Raw genomic sequence first — 27,591 nt, forward strand, 5'->3', positions numbered from 1 at the left:
GAATGAATTCTCATATGCCCTTATAGTTTGATTAAGTTGTTAACATTAGCTTTTCATTTGCTCTTTCCTTCTACATATGTTCTTTTTTTCTGAACCAGTCGGTAGTAATTTTCAGATATCATGTTCCTTTATCCATAAAAATACATCAGTGTATTTTTCTAAGTACAAGGACTACCACTATCATTCATTTATTAAAATCAGGAAATGTAGCATAGATATAATAATTATTTAATTCAGAATTCATAGAAAAATTTCACTAGTTGTCCCAGTACTGCCCTTTATAGCCTTTTTTCCCTTGATCTGGGATCCATTCCAGAATCACATCTAGGATCAAATATTTCATTTAGTTATCACATCTCTTTAGTCTTATTTAATCTGAAATAATTCCTTGTGTATGCCCATTGGCTGCCTTGTGGATGTTGTTTGTATTTGATCATGCTTTTTTATTTGACTTGGGATTTGAGGATTAAATAAAAGTAATGTTTTAGTCTACAAAAGTTATTCACCATGTCTCATAAAAGACAAATTTGGACTTAGCTAACGAATGACTTTATTTATTTATTTAAAAAAATTTTTTTGACATTTATTCATTTTTTGAGAGACAGAGACCGTGTAAGCGGAGGAGAGTCAGAGAGAAAGACACAGAATCAGAAGCAGGCTCCAGACTCTGAGCTTGTTAGCACAGAGCCGGACGTGGGGCTTGAACCCACGAGCTGTGAGATCATGACCTGAGCTGAAGTCACCCCTGGGAATGACTTTATTTAAAGGATCACTGCAGTGAGGGAAGGAAGACTTGTAATTGGGAGAACACTCCAACCATAAGATCTGCAGGCATCTAAAAGGTCAGGCAGAAAAGCATTTTTTTTTTTTTTATAAGGAAGATAAAGCCAGAAAGAACTGGGACAAGTGGGGAGTCAGAAGTGTAGATTTTGTTCTCTGAAGCTTGTATCATTGTTAAGAGGGTTGTTTGCATCCTTTGCTGGCTCAGAATACAGGGTAGGCCAAAGTTCAAAGGCCTGCGAGAAGGAGAGAAGCCTGACTAAAGTTTGGTCAAGTAAAGTTATCGGGCATTTTTGTCCAGATTAGTGAGTGAGGTCAAACAGCTCAGCTAGTCAATTATGAGACAAAGAATGGCCATTTGGAGGTTCTGCCTGGCCTTCTCATAGGTTAAAAAAGGGGGGAAAGGGTCATCCTCCAGTCTTATCTAAGTCATAGAGGGAAGGGAGGTTCATTTCATTCAGCTGTTTCCTAGTGTATAAAGGATGAGGGGGTATCTCTCATTGTGGCTGTGGCTATTTTTCAGGATCATAGTTCTTGGATAAAGTTTAACATTGTGAAACCCACCAATTATGTCAAGGGCTGAGAAGTTAAAATGTTGACAATATGTGAATGAAGATCAAGCGACCAGTTAAAAGTTTCTTCTATCTAGTAGAAGTTAAGTTCACTAAAAAGAATTTTTAAGAAATTAATTTTTCAATTGTTTTACCTTTTGTTGGAAAAGAATGGTTTTGAATGATATATTAAAATTTTAATTACATTGTTTATATTATATACTTTTTTTTTTGATTTTTTAAATGTTTTTTTATTTTTGGAGAGAGAGTGAGAGACAGAGCACAAGCAGGTAAGGAGCAGAGAGAGCAGAAGACACAGAATCTGAAGCAAGCTCCAGGCTTGGAGCTGTCCGCACAGAACCCAATGTGGAGCTCAAACTGAGCTCAAACTCTCACAAACTGAGATTGTGACCTGAACTGAAGTTGGACGCTTAACCAACTGAGCCACCCAGGCTCCTCTATATTATATAAACTTATATATATTTATATAAACTTATATATACTTACATAAATACATATATTACAGTGTATCTGACCTATTAAAATTTCATGCTGGAGGGGGACAACTAGGAAAAAATGTCTGAAATGGCTCCTCAGAGGGGCAATGATAGAAAACAATGTTGGGAAATACTGTTTTAGCCATTTGCACAAATCTATTTTTATGTCTTTCAGGAAGTATTTCAAGTTTTTCTTCCTACAGGTTTTATGCATTTCTTGTCAACCTTAGGCCTAGATACTTCATCCTTTTTGTGGCTTCCTAAGTTCTGTGAGCCATCCTAGCAAAGTATCAAACCTAGGAGGGGACTGTGGGAGCCCCCAATTTATAGCTGAGTGATCAGAAGTACTGGTGGCCAGGGATTTCAGACTGACTTCTGGAATCAGGAGCAGTCTTGTAGGATTGAGCCCTTAAGCTGTGGGAGCAAAGCATCTCACTTTGTGTGTATATGCGGAAGGGGGGGGGCGGGGAGGGGGGAGGGGAGGTATCTGGGGAAGCTGATCTCGGGGCTCCCTAGGTATGCCCCTATCCTAAAGATGTGAGATGCCCTGGAAAACTAGCACCCTGTGAGGTCCTATTCAGCATCAGGGGGATTCAGGAGAAGTTTGGCCTGAATTCTTTCTGCTGTAGCTGTATTCCATTGGATTTGCAGGAAAGCTAAGATTTTTCCAAACTCCCTCAAAGAGGTAAAATAGGGGTGGCTGAGTGGCTTAGTTGGTTAAGTATCTGACTTCAGTGCAGGTCGTTATCTTGCAGCTCGTGGGTTTGAACCCCACGTGGGGCTCTGTGCTGACAGTTCAGAGCCTGGAGCCTGTTTCAGGCAGGCTCTCTCTCTCTCTCTCTCTCTCTCTCTTAAAAATAAATAAACATTAAAAATTAAAAAAAAAAAAGGTGAAATAAAGTTAATGTCAAGGTGCTTATTTTGTGGGCTCTGAGGCAAGGTTTATCTCATGGCTTCTGTTTCTCTCTCCAGCCCTGCGTTCTCTGAACTCTGCACATCTCCAGGAAAAGAACCCAGAAAACCAATCAGTCCTGATAGTTCTAGAAAACATGCCCCATGTGAGTTACTATTTCATTTTTCCTTTTTTTTTTTTTTTAGATTTTTTTTTAATTTTTTCGTAATCTCTGCACCAAATGTGAGGCTCAAACTCACAACCCCGAGATTGAATTGCATGCTCTACTGACTCAGCCAGCCAGGGGCCCCTCATTTTTCCTTCCTGAAGTGATGTGTTGTGTGATGTGAACACCAGATTTATTTATCCCCAAATTTTCTGCCTTGCTTAGCTGCCTGAAGGAACCACTCCCAAATTTCTCCCATTCCAGTGGCTAATCCTAGCAAAGAGCTCCATTCTTCTCTACATGCTTTTCCCCTCACCAGAGAGTGTTTAAGTATTTTTTTCAGATCATTCTACATATTTTACATGCAAAGTCTTCTGCCAGGAGTCCTAAGGAAGCAGTATTAAGAGCAGTATTCCTAATACTAATACTCCCCTTAAGAGCAGTATTAGTATAATGGTTTGGTGAGGTAGTTACATGGGACATATGGCAAACTGATCTCTATAGACCTGGGTTTCCCACTTGGAAGTGACAGCATTTCTGCTGGGTGTTCCAAGTCTCAGTGTATGATAAGATTTTCTGCAAGGCTTTTAAGATTGGGTGAGGAACTGAGTCCCGAGAAGGAAGAGATCTTGCCTCTTGCAGTTTCCTGTTGATGCCATGACAAATTACTATAAACTCAGTGACTTAAAACAACATAAGTTTATTATCTTATATTTCTGGAGGTCAGTGTCTGAAATTAGTTTTACAGGCTAAATTTAAGGTGTTGATAGGTCTGTGTTCTTCAGGAGGCGAATCTATTTCCTTGCATTTTTCCAGCTGCTAGAGGCTGCCCACGTTCCTTGGCTTGTGGCTCCCTTCCATTTTTACAGCCAGCAGTCATCATTCTGACCTCTGCTTTCATTATCACATCTCCTTCTCGGCCTCCCTCTACCATTTAATGTTTATTTCTGAGACAGAGCATGAGTGGGGGAGGGGCAGAGAGAGAGGGAGACACAGAATCAGAAGCAGGCTCCAGGCTCTGAGCTGTCAGCACAGAGCCCGACATGGGGCTCGAACTCACAGACCGTGAGATCATGCCCTGAGCCGAAGTCAGACGTTCAACCTACTGAGCCACCCAGGCGCCCCTCCCTCTACCATTTAAAATACTCTTAAGATTACATTGGTCCCAAGCAGATAATCCAGGATAATCTTCCCTTTTAAAGATCCTTAATCACATCTACAAAGTTCCATTTGCATTATAAGGTTACATACTCACAGGTTCCAGAGATTCAGATGTGGACATCTTGGGGAGGGTGTTATTCTATGTACCACAGTCCTCTTACCCAGGAACCAATGAGAGGATGACCAGCAGTCAGGTTTACCTTGGAGTTGGCCAGAATGTGTCAGTGATACCCGAGGCACCTAGATTGGCATCCATAAGCTAGCTGTAGCCTAGGAACACAGAAAGTAGAAATAAAACCTGCCAAATGCCGGTTCTCTTGAGAACTGTAGATTCTTAGAGCTCAAAGATGTTGGAGAATTAAATGAAATACTCCCAAATAAGCAGATCATCTCATACATAAAATGGAAACATCATAATATTGTGACTTGAAGAATTCAAATCTTCAAAACATTCTTTTTTAAAAAATATTTATTTATTTTGAGAGAGAGAGTGTGTGTGTATGCACAAGCCAGGGAGGGACAGAGACAGAGGGAGAGAGAGAATTCCAAGCAGGCTCTGCATAGAGCCCGACTCAGGATTAAATCTCACGAACTGTGAGAGCATAACCTGAGCCAAAATCAAGAGTCAGATGCTTAACTGACTGAACCACCCAGGTGCCTTAATCTTCAAAAAATTCTTAAGTTATATCCAAATTCTATGTTTTAGCCTAGAGATTTGTTAAAAATTGTTTGGATTTCATTAAATTTGTTTATATTTTTCTTTAAGGGGAGAAGAAAAGGAAAGAACTCATATTTGTTGAGAATTTATTATTTTTTGAGAATCTGAAAAGCTTAATATACTGTGTGATTACATATAATATTTCATTTAATTGGAGAACTGCATTCATCTGGCCTTTTGTATTCCTGGACTTTTCTGGATAATAGAATTGTCTTACTATACATTGGAAGTTTTGTCTTTGTTCAGGCACCTAATTTCTTTTAATGTTACAATGTGTTCAGCCATGGCCTATTTATTGTCATCCCCTTCCTTCACACCCTCTTCTTTCTTTCCTCATTTTACCTCAAAGTCATTGCCATATTTTCGCCAACAATAAATGGATTTGTTGTTTCAGTGGTTGGTGACTTTCAGGGATGTGGCCATCAACTTCTCTCAGGAGGAATGGGAATGCCTTAACTCCACTCAGAGGGATTTGTACAGGGATGTGATGTTGGAGAATTACAGCAACCTGATCTCACTAGGTAAGATCATCTTGTACAGAAAGGTTTGAGTGTTTTGGAGGTAGAAATGTAACCGAACTCAAGGTGCACTAAATTGCACACAACCCAAGGAAATGTTGAAAGCAAAGAACTTTGTATTACTTGCTACAGAGACAGGGAGATTGGTCTGAATGCACTGTCTCCCTGTGGGATTATTACAGGAAATTTTTATGCAGTGTATCAGGGTGGGGGCAGGGAGTTTGTGTAGATAAGCACTTTTGGTTCAATTAGCATGTCCAGCATGTCAACATGCCAGTATGTACATCGTATGTTCAAAAAATGGTGGAAAACTCTACCCATGATAAGAGATATTATTTTTTTTAATGTTTATTTATTTATTTTGAGGAGGAGAGAGGGACAATGAGAGAGGGAGAGAGAGACTCCCAAGCAGGCTGCATGATCGGCATGGAGCCTGACATGGAACTTGATCTCACGACTGCAAGATCATGACCTTAGCTGAAATCAGGACAGATGCTTAACTGACTGAGCCACCCAGGCACCCTAGAGGACATCTTATTATTATAATGAGCTAAGGTAACTTCAGGTCAGCTCAGGGGGGCTTCTGTGCAGGTCCTCAGCTCTATTCTGGCTCAGACTGGCTCACATAAGGAGCTAATGGGCTAGACATACTTAGCAAGGAACTGTCAGGTGAAACACCTATTTAGGTGTCTCCTTGGCTGGAAATATTGATTCTGGAAAACAGTTCTGCAAAACGATTATTGATTCTGCTTTTGTCTTTTCCCCTCCTCCCTTCTGCTGATAGCTTTAGGCCCTCTTATTGGAATAACTTCCCCTTTCATTCTAGCTAACAGAAGTAGACAGCTCCACTGTGTACCTTCTTTTGTTTTATGTAATTTTTTTTCAATATATGAAATTTATTGTCAAATTGGTTTCCATACAACACCCAGTGCTCATTATATAATTGGTTTTAATGTTTATTTATTTTTGAGAGAGACAGAGTGTGAGCGGGGGAGGGGCAGAGAGAGAGCGAGAGACACAGAATCCAAAGCAGGTACCAGGGTCTGAGCTGTCCGCAGAGAGTCCCACACGGGGCTCAAACTCACAAACTGCGAGATCATGACCTGAGCTGAAGTCGGACACTCAACCAATTGAGCCACCCAGGAGCCCCTCCACTGTGTACCTTCTTATTTCTCATCCTTCAGACCTTCACATATTCCTCTGTCACTTCCTTCAGTGTCTTTGATGACCAGTGGACTGGATTTGAATCTGGGACTCTTATACCATGACCATATCCCATTTCTTTTCTTTTAAGCTGGATGTGCGATCCCTAAACCAGATGTGTTTTCTTTATTGGAGCAAGGGAAGGACCCCTGGATGGTGACAAGAGCCATGACAAGAAGATGGAGCTCAGGTGAATAAAGAGCAAGTCACATAGGAGCAGCTATTGCTCATAATAATACAGCTGGTCTGTGAGGTGGCAACACTTGGAGATGTTTGCATGAAGCTCTCTTCAAAGGCCTGTGGAAAGAAGCCTAAGGTCTCAGCAGGAAGGTGATATCAATATGAGTTGCCAAAGGAACTTCCTTTCCAGCTCCAATTTACCATTCTTCTTCTCTCATATTCCCCTTTGTTTTAATGAGGAAGTTACTTTTCATTTCTTCCAAAGATAATCCTTTTATTTATTTTTAATTGAGTTGGTGTCTCTAGCCAGCAAATGTTTATGGAGAGCTTGCTGTGTTCTTAGATTAGGATAATCAGGGATGATCTCCCAGAGGAAGTAATTTTGAACTGAGGCCTGAATGAAATTAGCCATGCAAAAAAAGGGAAGTGTGTGTTCAGTCACATGGGACAGAAGTGTAGAGGCCCTGAGGAGATGCTGAACTTCACTTATTTGAGGATCAGCCTTCTGGCTGCGTGGCTAGAACAAAGTCAGCATGGCTAGAACAAGGAGAGTGAAAGTGGAAATTAGTGATGAGGTCAGAGAAATAGGCAGCGAACAGATCACATAAGACCATGTAGGCCATTGCAAGGAATGTGATTTTATTCTAAGTATAAGGAGCTGTTGAAGGGTTTTGTGCAGAAGAGTAAGGGATCTTTGTTTACACATCACTCTGGGTGCTTATGTAGAATGAGGTTAAGAATGAAAGCAAGAAGGCCAGTTAGAGGACACTAGTTCAGGAGTCCACTTTAGAGATGATAGTGTCTTGGAATGGGGTCTAATATGTGAAGAAAATGAGAATGGGTTATATCTGATGGTACAATTAATAGGATTTGCTGAAGGATTGGAAATAGAAAGAAGCATCAGAGTTTGGAAGCCTGCAGAAGGAAGTCAAGAGTTATGCATTGGAGATGGCCATTAGATATTCTTGACAGAGAAGTTAGATAAGCATTTGAAAGCCTGCAAGATGGTAGTCAGGACGGAGAGATAAATATAAGGTAAATCTCTGGATGATGGGGCGAGATGAGAGACTAGGGAAGAAATAAGCCAACAATAAAAACTGTTGTGGGGTAATGACTTAACTCACCAGGCAGTGTTGAGGACCCATTTGAGGAATTCTCAAAAGTACAAATAGAGTTTTAAAATGTATTAGAAGTTTTTTATAATAGTGCCCTAATAATTAGGACAAAGAAGTATGGTTTAAGTTTATATATGTAGAATTATTTCAACTGTATAAAAGTGCAAGAAAAAAAATCCTGGAAGCAAATATGGGAAAAATGTTAGTTATAAGGGTGGGAGACAAAGGGGGAAAAAGTATTGACAGGAAATACAGACATCTCTTTTGAGAAGTTTTACCAGGAAGGAGTACAGTAAATGGATAGGAGCTACAGGGTGAACCATAGAATCAAAGGAGTTGTTTTGTTTTGATTTTGAAGGAGAGTCTTTAAGGTGGAGATAAATATTGGAGAGATGGTACAAGAGTAAGTGATCTGGAAATATGGGTGGTAGTGGTCAGTAAGGATGGTTACTTGAAATTGAGTTTTGGGAGGTACTGTCCTAATTAGAAATAACAAGGTCTGTTATGTCTACTTCAGGGGACGGTAGGTGGAGTGAGGTGGAGGAAAACAGTGCTTCTGGGAAGCAGGGTGCTCAAGGTTGCAATCAGAGCAAGACGTGAAGAGAATACACAGAGGGAAGGAGGCTGAGGTTGTGGAGTATTTGCAGAAAGTATATAGTGAGTTCCTGGAGCCCTAGTGGTCAGAGAGTAATAGAACACTGAGTCACAATAAAAGATGTCTAGACCTGGAATGGGATGAGAGGCCTAGTGATGAACAAGGATACAGAAAGCCAGGGCTTTTCAGGAGTATTGGGATACCCAGAGATGCCAAGCATTACAGGATAGGTCTTGGAGTAGTTTCTTTGGGGAGGGTGAGTACTTATTCCTGTCATAAACTAAAGGTAGTGGGACTGTCACATTGAGAGTTTATGGAAGTCAAGACCTCCTAGGAGAATCCAGCATTAAGAGCAGGATGTGGCAGTCTTACCAGCATCCAAAGCTATGGGGGGCCTCCCTTGTAGGCTGCAGTGGGTAGAGTAGCTGTCTTTTTTTTTTTTATGTTTATGTTTATGTTTAGTTTAGTTTAGTTTGTTTGTTTGTTTATTTATTTATTTATTTATTTATTTATTTATTTATTGAGAGAGCAAGAGAGTGTGGAGAGGTGGGGGGGGGGAGGTAGGAGAAGCAGAGAGAGGGGGAGAAAGATAGAATCCCAAGCAGGTTCCATGCTCAGTGCAGAGCCCAATGTGAGGCTCAGTTTCACTATCATGAGCCCATGAGCTGTAGCTGTCTTACTATAAGAGAGAATTGCAGGTGCGGCATTGCTGGAGTCTGAGATTGGGAAGGACTTTTGAGGAAAAGCAAAGGTATGTGAAAGGATGAGCCCTGAAAGGATGTAAAGCAGTAGGGAGGCCGAGGGTAGAGAGAAAAACATTCTTGGCAGAGGAAACGGTGTCCTGAAGGCCATAGAGTGATGCAGCTTGGTGTAATAGGAGGTATTCAAAGAAGGCCCTTATAGTTGGAGCCTAGTGAGGGAAGGGTACCAGGTGTGAGTTTGGAGAGTCTGCCAGGGTCTAGGCCAGGCAGGACCTTAGGGATTATAAAAATGACCTGATAGGTTGTGAACAGCATTTGTTTTTGTTTTGGTTTTGGTTTTGTTTTGTTTCTTTTTCTTTTCTTCTTTTTTTTTTTCTTTTCAACGTTTTTTTGTTTTTTGTTTTTTTTTTTATTTATTTTTGGGACAGAGAGAGACAGAGCATGAACGGGGGAGGGGCAGAGAGAGAGGGAGACACAGAATCGGAAACAGGCTCCAGGCTCTGAGCCATCAGCCCAGAGTCTGACGCGGGGCTCAAACACGCGGACCGCGAGATCGTGACCTGGCTGAAGTCGGACGCTTAACCGACTGCGCCACCCAGGCGCCCCTCTTTTTCTTTTTTTAAAGAATATTTATTTTTGAGAGAGAGAGAGAGAGAGTGTGAGTGGGAAAGGGCAGAGAGAGAGGGAGACACAATCTGAAACAGGCTCCAGGCTCTGAGCTGTCAGCACAGAGCCCAAAGCAGGGCTCAAACTCATGAACATCGAGATCATGACCTGAACCAAAGTTGGATGTGCAACTGACTGAGCCACGCAGGCGCCCCAGTTTTGTTTTGATTCTTAAATACAATAACATAGAGCAGAAAAATTTTAAAAATATCACATTTAAAAATACATGTGAATGCATCACATGTAGCAGAGGTAAAGATTATTTCATGACTTGTTTGTTTTATGTTGTGGGTGTGTATTTGACCATAAAATAACATGTATTTCTTACCTCTCATTGAATTTTGTCCCCAAAGCATTTGCAAGCTAATGAAGAATCTTAAGTAGGACAGTGACATAATGTGATTTACATATTTAATATATCACTCTTGACTGCCAGATGGAGATTAGAAGAAAGGATCTCAGGACACAACTGAGTGGATTATTGTTCTGCTTCAAATGTGTGGTGCTCTCTGGGCTTTCTGAGTGTTGGTAATGGCAATGGGGATAAGGAAACAGATTCAAGAGAGATTTAGAGGATCAATTCACCCAGAGTTGTTGAGGGGGGCAAGTATGAAAGAGGCCTCCCGAAATGACTTCTGCTTTTCAGACGCCATTTTGTCATTTTCAGCCATCACCCCTTTTTTATTTTCTCATTTTTTTCTTCCGTTAATTTAACGACAATAAAAAGAACTGTTTAGAGGCACCCGGGTGGCTCAGTCGGTTAAGCGTCCAACTTTGGCTCAGGTCATGATCTTTCAATTTGTGAGTTCAAGCCCCGCGTCAGGTTCTGTGCTGACAGTTCAGAGCCTGGAGCCTGTTACAGATTCTGTGTCTCCCTCTCTCTCTGCCCCTCCCCTGCTCGTGCTCTGTCTCTCTCTCTCAGAAATAAATAAACATCAAAAAAGAACTATTTAATCATGTTACTATATATGACATGGAGAGCAGTTTGGGACCTAAACTGGATTCATTTGGTTCCTTACACTGTTCCCTTGATCACCATATTCCAGTTGGGTTCTTACCTAGTGTTTTATAAATGATATTGTGCTTCTCTGACAAAGTAAAAAGCCAGGTACTCTCATCCCAGTACATTTTGCTGACATGAGTTGATGTTAAACTGAGCTGTGTGGGGTTTCTTGTTTTTGTTGTTGTTTACAATTTCTTTCTGCTTTTCAACAAAAGCATGTTTTCCTTGGATTTCTGACTCATTTCTAAAGACTGTTCAATCTTCAATTTATTGATTTATGTTTATTTCCTTTCTCAACACCATCCTCTATTACACTCTACAGCTTATGTGCATTGTTGTCAGAGATGGTGGCTGCTGTTCCAGTCACATTAGATAGTGTTCTTCTACATATTAAAGTTATATGACAAGTATAGACAATCAGATAAATGAGAGAATAAGATAAAGCATAAACCCAATTCGAGTTTTCAGGGATAGTCTTTCTGAGCAGCTGCCATTTTAGTTAGGACATTTCAGACAAAAAGGAACTGGCCATGCAGAGAGCATTCCTGGCAGATAGAACAGCATGTGAGAGTGTGAAATGGGAAAGGATTTGATACGTTCCAGGCACTTCAATAAAGCCGGTAAGGCTAGAGCATTGTTCCTGAAGATAATGGTGGTTCAAAATGAGGTGAAAAAAGTAATCAAGAAATGGATCATGCAGGGGCTTTTAGGCTTTGAACAGGAATTTGGATTTTATTTGAAGTACAAAGGGATAAACCATTGAAAGGTTTTAAGCAGTATTCTCAATTTTTTTTTTTATATCAGAAGCATCTGGGGAAATGAAAAATGAAAGAAAATTTGTATTTTTAAAGTTGCTGACAAATACTGAGTGTCCAGTAATGGCTCTAGGTACTAGAAATAAAGCAGAGAATGAAACAAAGTCATTGCTTTGATTAAGCATGGGCAGACAGACAAGGCACAAACTTTAAAACTAGTATATCCATTAGTGATAAATGCAATATAGGTGCATTTCTATATTGGGTGTTTTGATAATGTGTCATTTGAATGGAAAACTGAAATGAGAGAGCAAACCATGCAGGTATCTGGGAAAAGAGCATTCCAAAAGGTAAACACGAAGGTATACACTTGGTATTTTTGAGCAGCAAGGAAGCCATTGTGGTGAGAACAAAATGAATAATTAGGAGTGGCAAGAGATGACATCAGAAAAGTGGCCAAGGGCAAACTCATGTAGAGTCTGTGGACCATAGTAAGGTCTTGTGAGCCATAATAAGTAAGAACTTAGGATATTATTCTAAGATGGTAAACTCAGAAGATTTTTATACGGGAATAAGGTGATATGAATTACATTGTAAATGAATTCCTCTGGCTGCTGTGTGAAGAACAGATTGCAGGGACAATTGCAAGTGGCTTGGCCTAGAGTGATAGTAGTGGATGTGGTCGTACTTGATAAACTTAAAAAAAAATTTTTTTGATGTTTATTTATTTTTGAGAGAGAGAGAGACAGAGTGTGAGCAGGGGAGGGGCACGGAGAGGGGGAGACACAGAATCTGAAGCAGGATCCAGGCCCTGAGCTGTCAGCCCTGAGCCCAATGTGGGGCTCAAAGCCAGGTGAGATCATGACCTGAGCCAACATCAGACACTTAACCAACTGAGCCACCCAGGTGTCCCTTGATAAACTTTTAATAGGACAGGTAGTAGGTCTTGTTGGTAGATTGGATATCTAACTAAACATTTGATTGAATGTTTATAGGGGAGTGTTTTTGTTATTTTATAAGCTTCTTTGGTTGGATTCTAATCTACTCCAAAGTTTGAGAACCACACACTTAAACTGTTGTCCTAATTACTTTGCTCCCTATAAACTCCCCTCATTCTATGTTTTCTCCTTGTGCCTTTTGTTTTAATTGCACAAAATATTTCAGCACTGTTTAAGCCATTTGTTCTTATCAGAATTTTTATTTTACCTATCATTTTTATTTTAGAAGTTTCATTTCCCCTTGTTAAAAAAAAAAAAAAAAAAAAAAAAAGAAGGAATTTGCTCTCTTGTTATCTTACAGACTTGGAATCCAGTTGTGAGACCAAAAAGTCATCTCCAGAAAAGGGAGCTTATGAAATGGAATCACTGCAATGGGAAAATAGGAGGAAACCTATCAGCCATAATTTTGATTACAATGGTATTAGAGATAATATGGAGGGCAAAGGCAAATTTGAGGATCAACAGGGAAGTCAGGAAGGACTTTACATGCACATGAAAATTACCTATGGAGAAAAGGCCACCCAAAGCCATTCTGTGTCACCTACTCTTCATCCGCTAAATCCTACCAGGGAAAAATTGTACAAATGTAAGGAATATGAACAAGCTTTCAGCTACCTGTCATGCCTTACTCAACATGAGAAAAGCCATAATAAAGAAAAACACTCTGAAGTTAAGAAACGTAGGAAGACCTTCAGCAAAAAGCCAACATATATTCAACATCAGAGGATTCAGAATGGTGAAAAGCCTTATGAGTGTATGGAATGTGGGAAGGCCTTTGGTCGTAGTTCTGATCTGATTCAACATCAGAAAATTCATACTAATGAAAAACCTTATCAGTGTAAGGCATGTGGGAAAGCTTTTATTCGTGGTTCACAGCTCACTGAACATCAGAGAGTTCATACAGGAGAGAAACCATATGAATGTAAGAAATGTGGAAAAGCCTTTAGTTATTGTTCACAATATACTCTCCATCAGAGAATTCACAGTGGTGAAAAACCCTATGAATGCAAGGAATGTGGGAAGTCCTTTATTCTTGGCTCTCAACTTACTTACCATCAGAGAATTCATAGTGGTGAGAAACCCTATGAGTGTAAGGAATGTGGAAAGGCCTTTATTCTTGGTTCACACCTTACTTATCATCAAAGAGTTCATACTGGTGAAAAGCCTTACAGATGTAAAGAATGTGGGAAGGCCTTTTTATGTGCCTCCCAACTTAATGAACATCAGCGAATCCATACAGGTGAGAAACCCTATGAATGTAAAGAATGTGGGAAGGCCTTTTTTCGTGGCTCACAACTTACTTACCATTTGAGAGTTCATACAGGTGAGAGACCCTATAAATGTAAAGAATGTGGAAAAGCCTTTATTTCTAATTCTAATCTTACTCAACATCAGAGAATTCATACAGGTGAAAAACCCTACAAATGTAAAGAATGTGAGAAGGCCTTCATTTGTGGCAAACAGCTTAGTGAACATCAGAGAATTCATACAGGTGAGAAACCCTTTGAATGTAAGGAGTGTGGAAAGGCTTTTATTCGTGGTGCATATCTTACTCAACATGAGAAAATTCATGGTGAGAAACATTATGAATGTAAGGAATGTGGGAAGACCTTTTTTCGTGCCACACAACTTACATATCACCAGAGAATTCATACAGGTGAGAAACCCTACAAATGTAAGGAATGTGACAAGGCTTTTATTTATGGCTCACAACTTAGTGAGCACCAGAGAATTCATAGAGGTGAAAAACCCTATGAATGTAAGCAGTGTGGGAAGGCCTTTATTCGTGGTTCACATCTTACTGAACATCTAAGAACTCATTCTGGTGAGAAACCCTATGAATGTAAGGAATGTGGGAAGGCCTTTAGTCGTGGCTCAGAACTTACTCTACATCAAAGGATCCATACTGGTGAGAAACCTTATGCATGTGTCCAATGTGGTAAAGACTTTAGACGTCATTCACAACTTACTCAACATATGAGGCTTCATAATTGAAAAAGCTTTGAATCTGATTTAATATAAGAAAGGCTTCAACTGTATTCAACACCTCTGGAATATTAGAGAACCCATATTATGTTCGTAATGAATGTAGGACATCCTTTTACTTGTGCTCATAATGAACTCATTTTTAGAAAGCCTATATTAATGAATGCAGAAATAACTTCTGAAACACAGTAAACATTTATTTTCATTTTCATTTTTTTATTTTTTATTTTTAAAGTAGGCTTCATGCCCAGCACAGAGTCCAACTTAGGGCTTGAACTCACGACCCTGAGATCAAGATCTTAGCTGAGATCAAGAGTCAGACACTTAACCAACTAAGCCACCCAGGCACCCCCTATTAAACAATTTTAACAATCTCTATAGCCTTGGAATGTAATCTGAAATATATCCTTTATTGAGTACCATCTCTATTTCACCATTTCCTATGAAATTTGAAAAGTTACTTAACCTCTCTGTGCCTCAGCTCCTTTGTGTAAAATAATGTAATGATATTACATGGATTGAATTATAGATGATTAAACACATGTAACTCCCTTTGGACAGCATCTGATACTCAGTATCTATTATTATCACTGGTATTATCATTATTATATGCTATTAGAGAAGTCAAAGGGTAGGAATATTTTTGAATACAGTAAGACATAAACATTCTATTACCATCTATCCCTTTCTGTTTCTTGTTTGGGTTTGGTCTGGTTTTACCATCTATCCTTTTTTGAACACCAGATAATTTATTCTGTGACAGAAGCTTTAGGACATCATAAAGGCAGAAAGGCCTCCATTTTAGAGCTCATAAATTTTGCTGCACCAGATAATTCATACTGCAAAAAAACTATGGAAGAAATTCCTTTAGAGTTGTAGAGATTTTTTATAAAATCAAGGGGAGGTCATTTTTCTACAGCAAATTCCAAAAGCAGAAGTCATTTTACTACATTTTCTAATTACTTCTTTAAGGGAAAGATAATTTTTTATCAAGAAAATTATAGCCAAGTGGCTCCATTAAAATAAAACTATATAAATTATTACTGTCTTAAATGAGAAATCAAAACAAAATTTACTAACTACAGCTTTTCTCATTATCTGTATCTGATAATATGTTGAAGAGTAAATTTTCAGATGCCCACATTTCAGAGCCTACTTCCGTTATTTTAAGTGGGAAAATGATGCTTCTGGCCCTTTCAAGTGTCCTGATCAGTTTTCCCAAATGTAATTTAAATTCATCTTAAAAAAATTTTTTTTAATGTTTATTATTTGTTTTTGAGAGAGGGAGAGACAGAGTGCAAGCTGGGGAGGAGCAGAGAGAGAGGGAGACACAGAATCCGAAGCAGGCTCCAGATTCTGAGCTGTCAGCACAGAGCCCAATGCAGGGCTCAAACTCACGAACTGTGAGATCATGACCTGAGCTGAAGCTGGACGCTCAACCGACTGAGCCAGCCAGGCGCCCCTAAAATATTATTTGCTACATTGATCATAATTCATTGACATATATTTGGCATATACCATATTTGCATATTAGAAAATACTCTGAACCAGACTCTCCAAAATATGTTCAAGAGATAATAATCTCCAAAATACCATTGGAGAAGAGGACTCTGTCTCATTGCATATTGTGGTACATAACCAAATTCCTTTATTGCCAATGAATTATACTTTGAACAAGCCAAATTAAAAGGTTGTAAGAAGACCTGCAATAAAGAAAATATTACCATTATTCAACACACTGTTTCCCAGTCCTGACCATGAATTCTTTCCCCTCCATAATATTTACTATCTTTGGGTTATGAACACACTTTGAGAAATCCATTGCTGACCAAAAAGAATAATTATAAGAGAAAATTTAAGGCATTTTGGAAGTTAGTTAAATTTAGTGGGTGGTGCAGTACTTTTGTGTTCTAAAATTAATCAGTACACTATACAAGAAGAGTCCCTCTAGCTCAAGTTTTCACAACCCTTTCCCTATTCTCTCATCATCTAGATTGATTTAATTAGATTTTTATTCTTGATGCTGTTGTTATAAGACTGTTAAGCCTGGGTGGCCCAGGCAGTTAAGCATCAGACTCTTGGTATTGGCTCAGGTGATCTCCCAGTTTCAGGAGTTTGAGCCCCATGTCCCACATGGGGAGGCTACTTGGGATTCTTTGTCTCCCTTTCTCCCTGTCCCTCCCCAACTTGCGCTATCTCTGTCTCTCTCAAAATAAATAAAAAACCTTTAAAAAAAGATGGTTTAATATGAAACTTGAATGAATATTATCTCAGTACTTTATTTCATAAATCATTTTGAAACTAAGAGTTTCCCTATTGAGGTAATGGTGAGGGGATAGGAATGTACACTAATCAAAGAATTCATAAAGACAAACAGGTTGTGGTTGCTATACTGCCTTAGTTGCTACTTTAAGGTATACTGATACCATCATACCTGTTCAAATTAAGCTTTATTTTCCCTACATGCATACAATTCTTTTCAAAGGTCACTATATTCCTCTTACAAAGTTATGTAACAAAGTTTACCCCATACCAAAGTTACAGTGTAAATTAAAAAGAATCACATTCACTATTGCTCATCCATCTACTGTTAAAACTTTGGTTTTTATCTGTGATGTTTCCTTCTGTTCTCAAATATGGTCCACATTTGAGTGTAACAAAAGTATGTTTTAATGGGATAGCTACCCACTCATCTGTAACTTGTTTTATTTTAACTTTTTATTGTAGAACATACCAAACGTAACAAAAATAGAATAGTAAAATGAACAGACATGTACCCATCACGTTTTTATTTTTATTTTTTAATTCAAGTATAGATAACATACAACATTGCATTTTTAAATGTTTATTTATTTTGAGAGAGAGAGAGAGTGAGCAAGCAGGGAAGGGCAGAGGGAGAGAGAGACAGAGAGAGAGAGAGAGAGAGAGAGAGAGAGAGAGAGAGAATCCCAAGTAGGCTCCACACTTAGCAATAGAGCCCAACACAGGGCTCAATCTCACACTGTGAGATCATGACCTGAGCTGAAATCAAGAGTCACACGCTTAACCGACTGAGCCATCCAGGCACCGAGCATCACATATTTTTAATAATCACTTCTATTTTACCTTTCTTGTTAATCTTCCAAATATTTTTTGCTGGATATTTTAAAGCCAAGCTGTATATTTTATTTTATTTTATTATTATTATTTTTAATCTTTTAAGATACTTTATTTTATTTTTATGAAATTTATTGTCAAATTGGTTTCCATACAACACCCAGTGCTCATCCCAAAAGATGCCCTCTCAATACCCATCACCCACCCTCCCCTCCCTCCCACCCCCCACCAACCCTCAGTTTGTTCTCAGTTTTTAAGAGTCTCTTATGCTTTGGCTCTCTCCCACTCTAACCTCTTTTTTTTTTCCTTCCCTCCCCATGGGTTTCTGTTAAGTTTCTCAGGATCCACATAAGAGTGAAAACATATAGTATCTGTCTTTCTCTGTATGGCTTATTTCACTTAGCATGACACTCTCCAGTTCCATCCACGTTGCTACAAAGGGCCGTATTTCATCCTTTCTCATTGCCACGTAGTACTCCATTGTGTATATAAGCCGCAATTTCTTTATCCATTCATCAGTTGATGGACATTTAGGTTCTTTCCATCATTTGGCTATTGTTGAGAGTCCTGCTATAAACATTGGGGTACAAGTGCCCCTATGCATCAGTACTCCTGTATCCCTTGGGTAAATTCCTAGCAGTGCTACTGCTGGGTCATAGGGTAGGTCTATTTTTAATGTTTTGAGGAACCTCCACACTGTTTTCCAGAGTGGCTGCACCAGTTTGCATTCCCACCAACAGTGCAAGAGGGTTCCTGTTTCTCCACATCCTCTCCTGCATCTATAGTTTCCTGATTTGCTCATTTTGGCCACTCCGACTGGCATGAGGTGATATCTGAGTGTGGTTTTGATTTGTATTTCCCTGATGAGGAGCGACATTGAGCATCTTTTAATGTGCCTGTTGGCCATCCAGATGTCTTCTTTAGAGAAGCGTCTCTTCATGTTTTCTGCCCATTTCTTCACTGGGTTATTTGTTTTTCGGGTGTGGAGTTTGGTGAGCACTTTATAGATTTTGTATACTAGCCCTTTGTCCAATATGACATTTGCAAGTATCTTTTCCCATTCCGTTGGTTGCCTTTTAGTTTTGTTGGTTGTTTCCTTTGCTGTGCAGAAGCTTTTTATCTTCATGAGGTCCCAATAGTTCATTTTTGCTTTTGATTCCCTTGCCTTTGGGGATGTGTCAAGTAAGAAATTGCTACGGCTGAGGTCAGAGAGGTCTTTTCCTGTTTTCTCCTAGAGGGTTTTGATGGTTTCCTGCCTCACATTCAGGTCCTTTAATCCATTTTGAGTTTATTTTTGTGAATGGTGTGAGAAAGTGGTCTAGTTCCAACCTTCTGCATGTTGCTGTCCAGTTCTCCCAGCACCATTTGTTAAAGAGACTGTCTTTTTTCCATTGGATATTCTTTCCTGCTTTGTCAAAGATTGGTTGGCCATACTTTTGTGGGTCTAATTCTGGGGTTTCTATTCTATTCCATTGGTCTGTGTGTCTGTTTTTGTGCCAATACCATGCTGTCTTGATGATGACAGCTTTGTAGTAGAGGCTAAAGTCTGGGATTGTGATGCCTCCTGCTTTGGTCTTCTTCTTCAAAATTACTTTGGCGATTCGGGGCCTTTTGTGGTTCCATATGAATTTTAGGATTGCTTGTTCTAGCTTCGAGAAGAATGTTGGTGCAATTTTGATTGGGATTGCATTGAATGTGTAGATAGCTTTGGGTAGTATTGACATTTTGACAATATTTATTCTTCCAACCCATGAGCACGGAATGTTTTTCCATTTCTTTATATCTTCTTCAATTTCCTTCATAAGCTTTCTATAGTTTTCAGCATACAGATCTTTGACATCTTTGGTTAGATTTATTCCTAGGTATTTTAGCTTCTTGGTGCAATTGTGAATGGGATCAGTTTCTTTATTTGTCTTTGTGTTGCTTCATTATTAGTGTATAAGAATGCAACTGATTTCTGTACATTGATTTTGTATCCTGCAACTTTGCTGAATTCATGTATCAGTTCTAGCAGACTTTTGGTGGCGTCTATCGGATTTTCCATGTATAATATCATGTCATCTGCAAAAAATGAAAGCTTGACTTCATCTTTGCCAATTTTGATGCCTTTGATTTCCTTTTGTTGTCTGATTGCTGATGCTAGAACTTCCAACACTATGTTAAACAACAGTGGTGAGAGTGGACATCCCTGTCGTGTTCCTGATCTCAGGGAAAAAGCTTTCAGATTTTCCCCATTGAGGATGATATTAGCTGTGGGCTTTTCATAAATGGCTTTTATGATGTTTAAGTATGTTCCTTCTGTCCCGACTTTCTCGAGGGTTTTTATTAAGAAAGCTTGCTGAATTTTGTCAAATGCTTTTTCTGCATCAATTGACAGGATCATATGGTTCTTATATTTTCTTTTATTAATGTGATGTATCACATTGATTGATTTGCGAATGTTGGACCAGCCCTGCATCCCAGGAATGAATCCCACTTGATCATGGTGAGTAATTCTTTTTCTATGCTGTTGAATTCGATTTGCTAGTATCTTATTGAGAATGTTTGCATCCGTATTCATCAGGGATATTGGCCTGTAGTTCTCTTTTTTTACTGGGTCTCTGTCTGGTTTAGGAATCAAAGTAATACTGGCTTCATAGAATGAGTCTGGAAGTTTTCCTTCCCTTTCTATTTTTTCGAATAGCTTGAGAAGGATAGGTATTATTTCTGCTTTAAACGTCTGGTAGAACTCCCCTGGGAAGCCATCTGGTCCTGGACTCTTATTTGTTGGGAGATTTTTGATAACTGATTCAATTTCTTCACTGGCTATGGGTCTGTTCAAGCTTTCTATTTCCTCCTGTTTGAGTTTTGGAAGTGTGTGGGTGTTTAGAAATTTGTCCATTTCTTCCAGGTTGTCCAGTTTGTTGGCATATAATTTTTCATAGTATTCCCTGATAATTGCTTGCATTTCTGAGGGATTGGTCGTAATAATTCCATTTTCATTCAAGATTTTATCTATTTGGGTCATCTCCCTTTTCTTTTTGAGAAGCCTGGCTAGAGGTTTATCAATTTTGTTTATTTTTTCAAAAAACCAACTCTTGGTTTCATTGATCTGCTCTACAGTTTTTTTTAGATTCTATATTGTTTATTTCTGCTCTGATCTTTATTATTTTTCTTCTTCTGCTGGGTTTAGGGTGTCTTTGCTGTTCTGCTTCTATTTCCTTTAGGTGTGCTGTTAGATTTTGTATTTGGGATTTTTCTTGTTTCTTGAGATAGGCCTGGATTGCAATGTATTTTCCTCTCAGGACTGCCTTCGCTGTGTCCCAAAGCATTTGGATTGTTGTATTTTCATTTTCGTTTGTTTCCATATATTTTTTAAATTCTTCTCTAATTGCCTGGTTGACCCATTCGATCTTTAGTAGGGTATTCTTTAACCTCCATGCTTTTGGAGGTTTTCCAGACTTTTTCCTGTGGTTGATTTCAAGCTTCATAGCATTGTGGTCTGAAAGTATGCATAGTATGATCTCAATTCTTGTATACTTATGAAGGGCTGTTTTGTGACCCAGTTTGTGATCTATCTTGGAGAATGTTCCATGTGCACTCGAGAAGAAAGTATATTCTGTTGCTTTGAGATGTAGAGTTCTAAATATATCTGTTAAGTCCATCTGATCCAATGTATCATTCAGGGCCCTTGTTTCTTTATTGACTGTGTGTCTAGATGATCTATCCATTGTTGTAAGTGGGCTATTAAAGTCCCCTGCAATTACCACATTCTTATCAATAAGGTTGCTTATGTTTGTGAGTAATTGTTTTATATATTTGGGGGCTCCCGTATTCAGCGCATAGACATTTATAATTGTTAGTTCTTCTTGATGGATAGACCCTGTAAGTATTATATAATGCCCTTCTTCATCTCTTGTTACAGCCTTTAATTTAAAGTCTAGTTTGTCTGATATAAGTATGGCTACTCCAGCTTTCTTTTGAGTTCCAGTAGCATGATAAATAGTTCTCCATCCCCTCACTCTCAATCTAAAGGTGTCCTCGGGTCTAAAATGAGTCTCTTGTAGACAGCAAATAGATGGGTCTTGTTTTTTTTAATCCATTCTGATACCCTATGTCTTTTGATTGGCGCATTTAGTCCATTTACATTCAGTGTTATTATAGAAAGATATGGGTTTAGAGTCATTGTGATGTCTGTAGGTTTCATGCTTGTAGCGATGTCTCTGGTACTTTGTCTCACAGGGTCCCCCTTATGATCTCTTGTAGGGCTGGTTTAGTGGTGACAAATTCCTTCAGTTTTTGTTTGTTTGGGAAGACCTTTATCTCTCCTATTCTAAATGACAGACTTGCTGGATAAAGGATTCTCGGCTGCATATTTTTTCTGTTCATCACACTGAAGATTTCCTGCCATTCCTTTCTGGCCTGCCAAGTTTCAGTAGACAGATCGGTCACAAGTCTTATCAGTCTCCCTTTATATGTTAGAGCATGTTTATCCCTAGCTGCTTTCAGAATTTTCTCTTTATCCTTGTATTTTGCCAGTTTCACTATGATATGTCATGCAGATGATCGATTCAAGTTACGTCTGAAGGGAGTTCTCTGTGCCTCTTGGATTTCAATGCCTTTTTCCTTCCCCAGATCAAGGACGTTCTCAGCTATTATTTCTCCAAATACACCTTCAGCACCTTTCCCTCTCTCTTCCTCCTCTGGAATACCAATTATGCATAGATTATTTCTCTTTAGTGCATCACTTAGTTCTCTAATTTTCCCCTCATACTCCTGGATTTTTTTATCTTTTTCTCAGCTTCTTCTTTTTCCATAATTTTATCTTCTAGTTCACCTATTCTCTCCTCTTCCTCTTCAATCCGAGCTGTGGTCAACTCCATTTTATTTGCAGCTCATTAATAGCATTTTTAGCTCCTCCTGGCTGTTCCTTAGTCCCTTGATCTCTGTAGCAATAGATTCTCTGCTGTTCACTATACTGTTTTCAAGCCCAGCGATTAATTTTATGACTATTATTCTAAATTCACTTTCTGTTATATTGTTTAAATCGTTTTTGATCAGTTCGTTAGCTGTCGCTATTTCCTGGAGATTCTTTTGAGGGGGATTCTTACGTTTCATCATTTTGGATAGTCCCTGGAGTGATGCGGAACTGCAGGGCACTTCCCCTGTACTGTCTTGAATAACTTGCGTTGGTGGGTGGGGCCGCAGTCAGACCTGATGTCTGCCCCCAGCCCACTGCTGGGGCCACAGTCGGACTGGTGTGTATCTTCTCTTCCCCTCTCCTAGGGGCGGGACTCACTGTGGGGTGGCGTGGCCCATCTGGGCTACTTGCACACTGCCAGGCTTGTGGTGCTGGGTATCTGGCATATTAGCTGGGGTGGATCGGCAAGGTACACAGGGGCGGGAGGAGCAGGCTCAGCTCGCTTATCCTTCCGGTGATCTGCTTCAGGAGGGGCCCTTCGGCACCGGGAGGGAGTCAGACCCACCGCCAGAGGGATGGATCTGTAGAAACACAGCATTGGGTGTTTGCACGGTGCACGCAAGTTCCCTGACAGGAACTGGTTCCCTTTGGGATTTTGGCTGGGGGATGGGTGAGGGAGATGGCGCTGGTGAGCACCTTTGTTCCCTGCCAAGTTGTGCTCTGTCATCCAGGGCTCAACAACTCTCCCTCGCGTTGTCCTCCAGCCCTCCCACTCTCTGAGCAGAGCTGTTAACTTATAACCTCCCAGATATTAAGTCCCACTTGCTGTCAGAATATACTCTGGCCCCTCTGCTTTTGCAAGCCAGACTCGGGGGCTCTGCTTTGCCGGCAGGCTGCCCCTCTGCCCTGGTTCCCTCCAGCCAGTCCATGTAGCATGCACTGCCTCTCCGCCCTTCCTACCCTCTTCGTGGGCCTCTTGTCTACGTTTGGCTCCAGAGAGCCAAGCTAGTCTTCTGGCGGTTTTCTGGGTTATTTAGGCAAGTGTGGGTGGAATCTAAGTGATCAGCAGGACGCGGTGAGCCCAGCGTCCTCCTACGCCACCATCTTCCCTATTGTACCCAAACCAGTATATTTTATCATCTCCCCCCTACATATTTCAGTATGTATCTTGAACAGATAAGGACTTAATTAATATCTAGTAATTTTTGAGATATTAGTGATTATAGTTGGGTTATTTGAGTCAGGATTTAAAAGACATCTGCTCATTACATTTGGTTGCTGTGTCTCTTGTACACTTGCTTTTGTCTTTTTAAAAATGCCCACAGAACAAAACAAAAACATGGTAACAGCAATGCCATGATATATCCTCCCTATTTTCTCCAGATTGAATATTCAGGTTATTTCTTTGTTGCTGCAAACCAGGCAATAAATGTCTTTATATGCTTATTCTTGCATATTTGTGTTTTTATTTCTACAGAATATATTCCTACAGATTAGACTGCTAAGTCAAAATATGTATACATTTTACATTTGTTTTAATAGATTATGCTGTTTTGAAACAGTCAGTTTACATTCTCATCATTAAAGTATGAGAGTGCTCATTCCCTATACCATCACCAGGAACAAAAAATAAAGCCAAAAGCAGCCATGATGGAATAACAGGTTTAAACAGCGACTGTGATCCTCAACAAGAAAGATACAAATTAAATGAGCAGTATGATCACACCAACTTCCTACCTGGAGATACATTCTAGATAATGAAAAAGGTTTATCCCAAACTGAGCATGCTGGTCTATGTTGAGAAGATTGAGATCAAAGAGACTGATGTTCCTGGAAGTTGCAGAGCAGTTCCAGAGAGAAGGAAGCTGTGCAGAGAATTTCAGAAATGTGTGAAAGGGTCCTCTTCAGTCTTTCCTAACATTAAGTAGTACATGTGTAGGTTGTGATTCTACAAGTCTGAGCAAAGTGTAATCAGAGAGCTGCAAGTTGTAAAATGCCCAGAGCTGACACAGGGCAGAGATGTTTCTAATTCTGACCCTGATGATCACCCATACCATTTAGTAGATAGCCCAGAAGAGTCACACATAAGGAACAGAGGTCAACTATCTCTAAAGCACTTTAGACTTGTCCTAAAATGTTTTAAAGTTTTAAAAGAATCAAGCAAGTAACCCAGCTGCCTACAGAGCAAAGCTTCATCCTCTAAAATAAATGTAACAATAGCCACTTCAACAATGTAAATTCCATAATGTTCATTATCTGTATAAAGAAGCCCCCCACCACGTGACACAAAACCAGAAAAAATCAATTGGTTGGCCAAATAAAATGGCAGGGGAAATGGTATCAGTACAAAATTACTAAAGAAGCTATTATGCTTAATATGTTTAAGAATTTTTAATTTTTTTAATGTTTATTTTTGAGAGAGAGACAGAGCACAAATGGGGGAGGGGTAGAGAGAGGGAGACACAGAATCTGAAGCAGGCTCCAGGCTCTGAGCTGTCAGCACAGAGCCCAATGCAGGGCTCAAACCCATGAACCACGAGAACATGACCTGAGCCAAAGTCAAATGCTTAACTGACCAAGCCACCCAGGTGCCTCTGCTTAAGAATTTTTTAAAATCCACAACATAATGAGGACAGATATAGAGGATACAAATGGAACTTCTATAAAAGAAAAATATCTGAGAAGAAAATTTTATTGGAGATTAAACATAGAGGAAGGAACAATTCAGTGACCTTGAAAATATGTTTGGAAAAATGAAGCACAGAGAGAAAAAGACTGAAAGAAAAGAGCCTCAATGACCTGTGGACAAATTAAAGCAGGTTCTGTGTAAATGAGATGTCAGCAAGATGGTAGAATTGGATGTCCTAGGCCCTCTCTCCTCTAACAAACACACTGATACAGCAATTCATGGAAAAATTCCCTTTGTGAGAAATCCAAAAACTGAGTGAAAGCCTCTGCACCTAGGGAGAATGCAAAACCAGACTCATCAAAAGCCACAGGGAGATATGGGACACCCTTCTGCCAGAGTCCAGGCACATGGTACAACATCATATGATCAGTGAGAGACTCCTGGTTACCAGCTTCACCTGGGGGTGGGGTGGGGTGGGGAAGGGGATATTTTACACATTCTGTACCTTAAATTTCCTGGGAGCTCCCAGAACACTGACTTAGGTCTTGCCAGTTGTGGAGTTCTGACAGGTCCAGTAAAATCTAGCCACTGGGTAGATAACAGAGATGGTGGGTTGGGCAGGTAGATACCATTAATCCTTACCTCTATTCAACACAAAGCAAGCCCTCAGCCCTCAGCTTTCCCATGGGGAAGAAAAGAGTTGATCTGTGTGTCCAACACTCCAGTGTTGCTAGGGCCATCCAACGACTTGGCATTTGACTTAGTCTTACAGCTCTGAGAGGTCTGGCACAGTCTATCCACCTTTGGGAAAACAGAACCAATGGTTTCAACTGATAGATGCCACAACCCCCCATTCCCAGCTCAGCATAGACTGAGTGAGCAAAAATAAGAGGCTGCCTACTTCTTCCTGGAGGTGAGAAAGAGTATATACAGGTCCCCAGGCAAAGGTGGAGATTGGCAGAGAATTTAAAAATATGATTCAACTATATACTGGATATACGTTTTAGATTCAAATATCAAATTTCAAAACAAAAGGACAGAAAAAGATACACCATGCAAACTGCAATCATAACAGAAATGGAGTGGCTATACTATCAGACCAAACAAGCATTAAGACAAAATTACCAGAGACAAAGAGGTACACTTTATCATCAAAAAGGGATACTCCATCAAGAAGACATAACAATCATAAGGATATATGCACCTGAGCCAACATCCCAAATGTCCATCACCATTTGAATGAAGAAACAAAATCAACTGTCCTAAATATGCTGAAAAAGCTGAAAGAAGTTGTGGAACTTAAAAGTACAATAACTGAAATGAAAAATACACTAAACACCTACTAGGATGCCTATTTTAAATTTATTTTTAAATGTTTTTATTTATGTTTGAGGGGGTGGGGGGAAAGGGCAGAAAGAATGGGAGACAGAGAATCCAAAGCAGGCTCTGTGCTGACAGCAGAGAGCTCAATGCAGGGCTCGAACTCATGAACTCAAAACTCAATCTCACGACCTGAGCTGAAGTTGGAGGCTTTTAGGGGCCCCCTAGGATCCCTATTTTAAAAATTAAAAAATAACAACTGTTGATGAGGATATGGAACAATTGGGACGCTCAGATATTGCTAGAAATTGTGCGGTTCCTATAAAAATAACTTGGTGGTTCCTCAAAAGCTAAATATAGAATTTCCATATGACCCAACAATTCCACTCAGGTATTAAAGGAATTGAAAGCAATGACTTGAATAGATACTTGTACACAAATGTTTATTGCAGCATTATACATAATAGCCAAAATGTAGAAACAACTCAAGTATCCATCAACAGAATAAACAAAATGTGGTATATATGCACAATGGAATAATATTCAGGCACAAAAAGAAATGAAATTCTTGCACATGCTACAACATGGATTAGTGTTGAAAACATTACATTAAGTAAAATAAGTCAGACACAAAAGAACAAGTATTGTATGTTTCCACTTATATGAAATATCAAGAATAGGCAAATTAATAGATTTTCATAGAAAGTAGATTAGAAGTTATTAGGAGTTATTGCCTAATGGTTACAGTTTCTGTTTGAGGTGACGAAAAGGTTAGAAATAGATAGCAGTGATAGTTGCACAACAATGTGATATAACTAATGTGGCTGAATTGTACATTTAAAAATGGCGAAAATGGCAATCTTATATTGTATATATTTTACAACTTGTAAAAAGTTGGTAATGTAACCTACCAAAAATTATTACATAATACATTTTAGAAGGGTAAAGTATGTGGAATGTAAATTATATCTCAATAAAGCTATTTCAAAATTAGAAACAAACTATGAATTTAACTTAAGTAGTTGTACTTTACTATTCATATTATTTATTTAATCTTGGATGCATTAGTTAGTTCATGGTTTATAAGAAATGGTCCATTTCTTCTAAGTTGTTGAGTTTCTGTGAGTAGAATTTCTTATAATGCTCCCTTATTATCCTATC

General features: G+C 39.3%; 1 protein-coding gene across 2 annotated transcripts in view; it reads left to right on the forward strand.

Annotated features, from left to right (window-relative positions):
- Nucleotides 1-27,591, forward strand: part of LOC115502520 (zinc finger protein 345) — a 99,139-nt gene that overhangs the window by 3,851 nt on the left and 67,697 nt on the right. Inside the window, exons 2-5 of one of the 2 annotated variants that reach the window (XM_036064236.1) lie at nt 2,801-2,886; nt 5,160-5,286; nt 6,578-6,676; nt 12,801-14,721. In XM_036064236.1, the coding sequence (XP_035920129.1) occupies nt 2,878-2,886; nt 5,160-5,286; nt 6,578-6,676; nt 12,801-14,494 (1,929 nt within the window). In that variant the 5' untranslated portion in view covers nt 2,801-2,877 and the 3' untranslated portion in view covers nt 14,495-14,721. Of the gene's footprint in view, nt 1-2,800; nt 2,887-5,159; nt 5,287-6,577; nt 6,677-12,800; nt 14,722-27,591 lie in introns of those variants that run through there. The other variant, XM_036064237.1, reaches the window with a different exon arrangement.

This window comes from Lynx canadensis, chromosome E2, assembly GCF_007474595.2.
Source record: "Lynx canadensis isolate LIC74 chromosome E2, mLynCan4.pri.v2, whole genome shotgun sequence".
NCBI lineage: Eukaryota > Metazoa > Chordata > Mammalia > Carnivora > Felidae > Lynx > Lynx canadensis.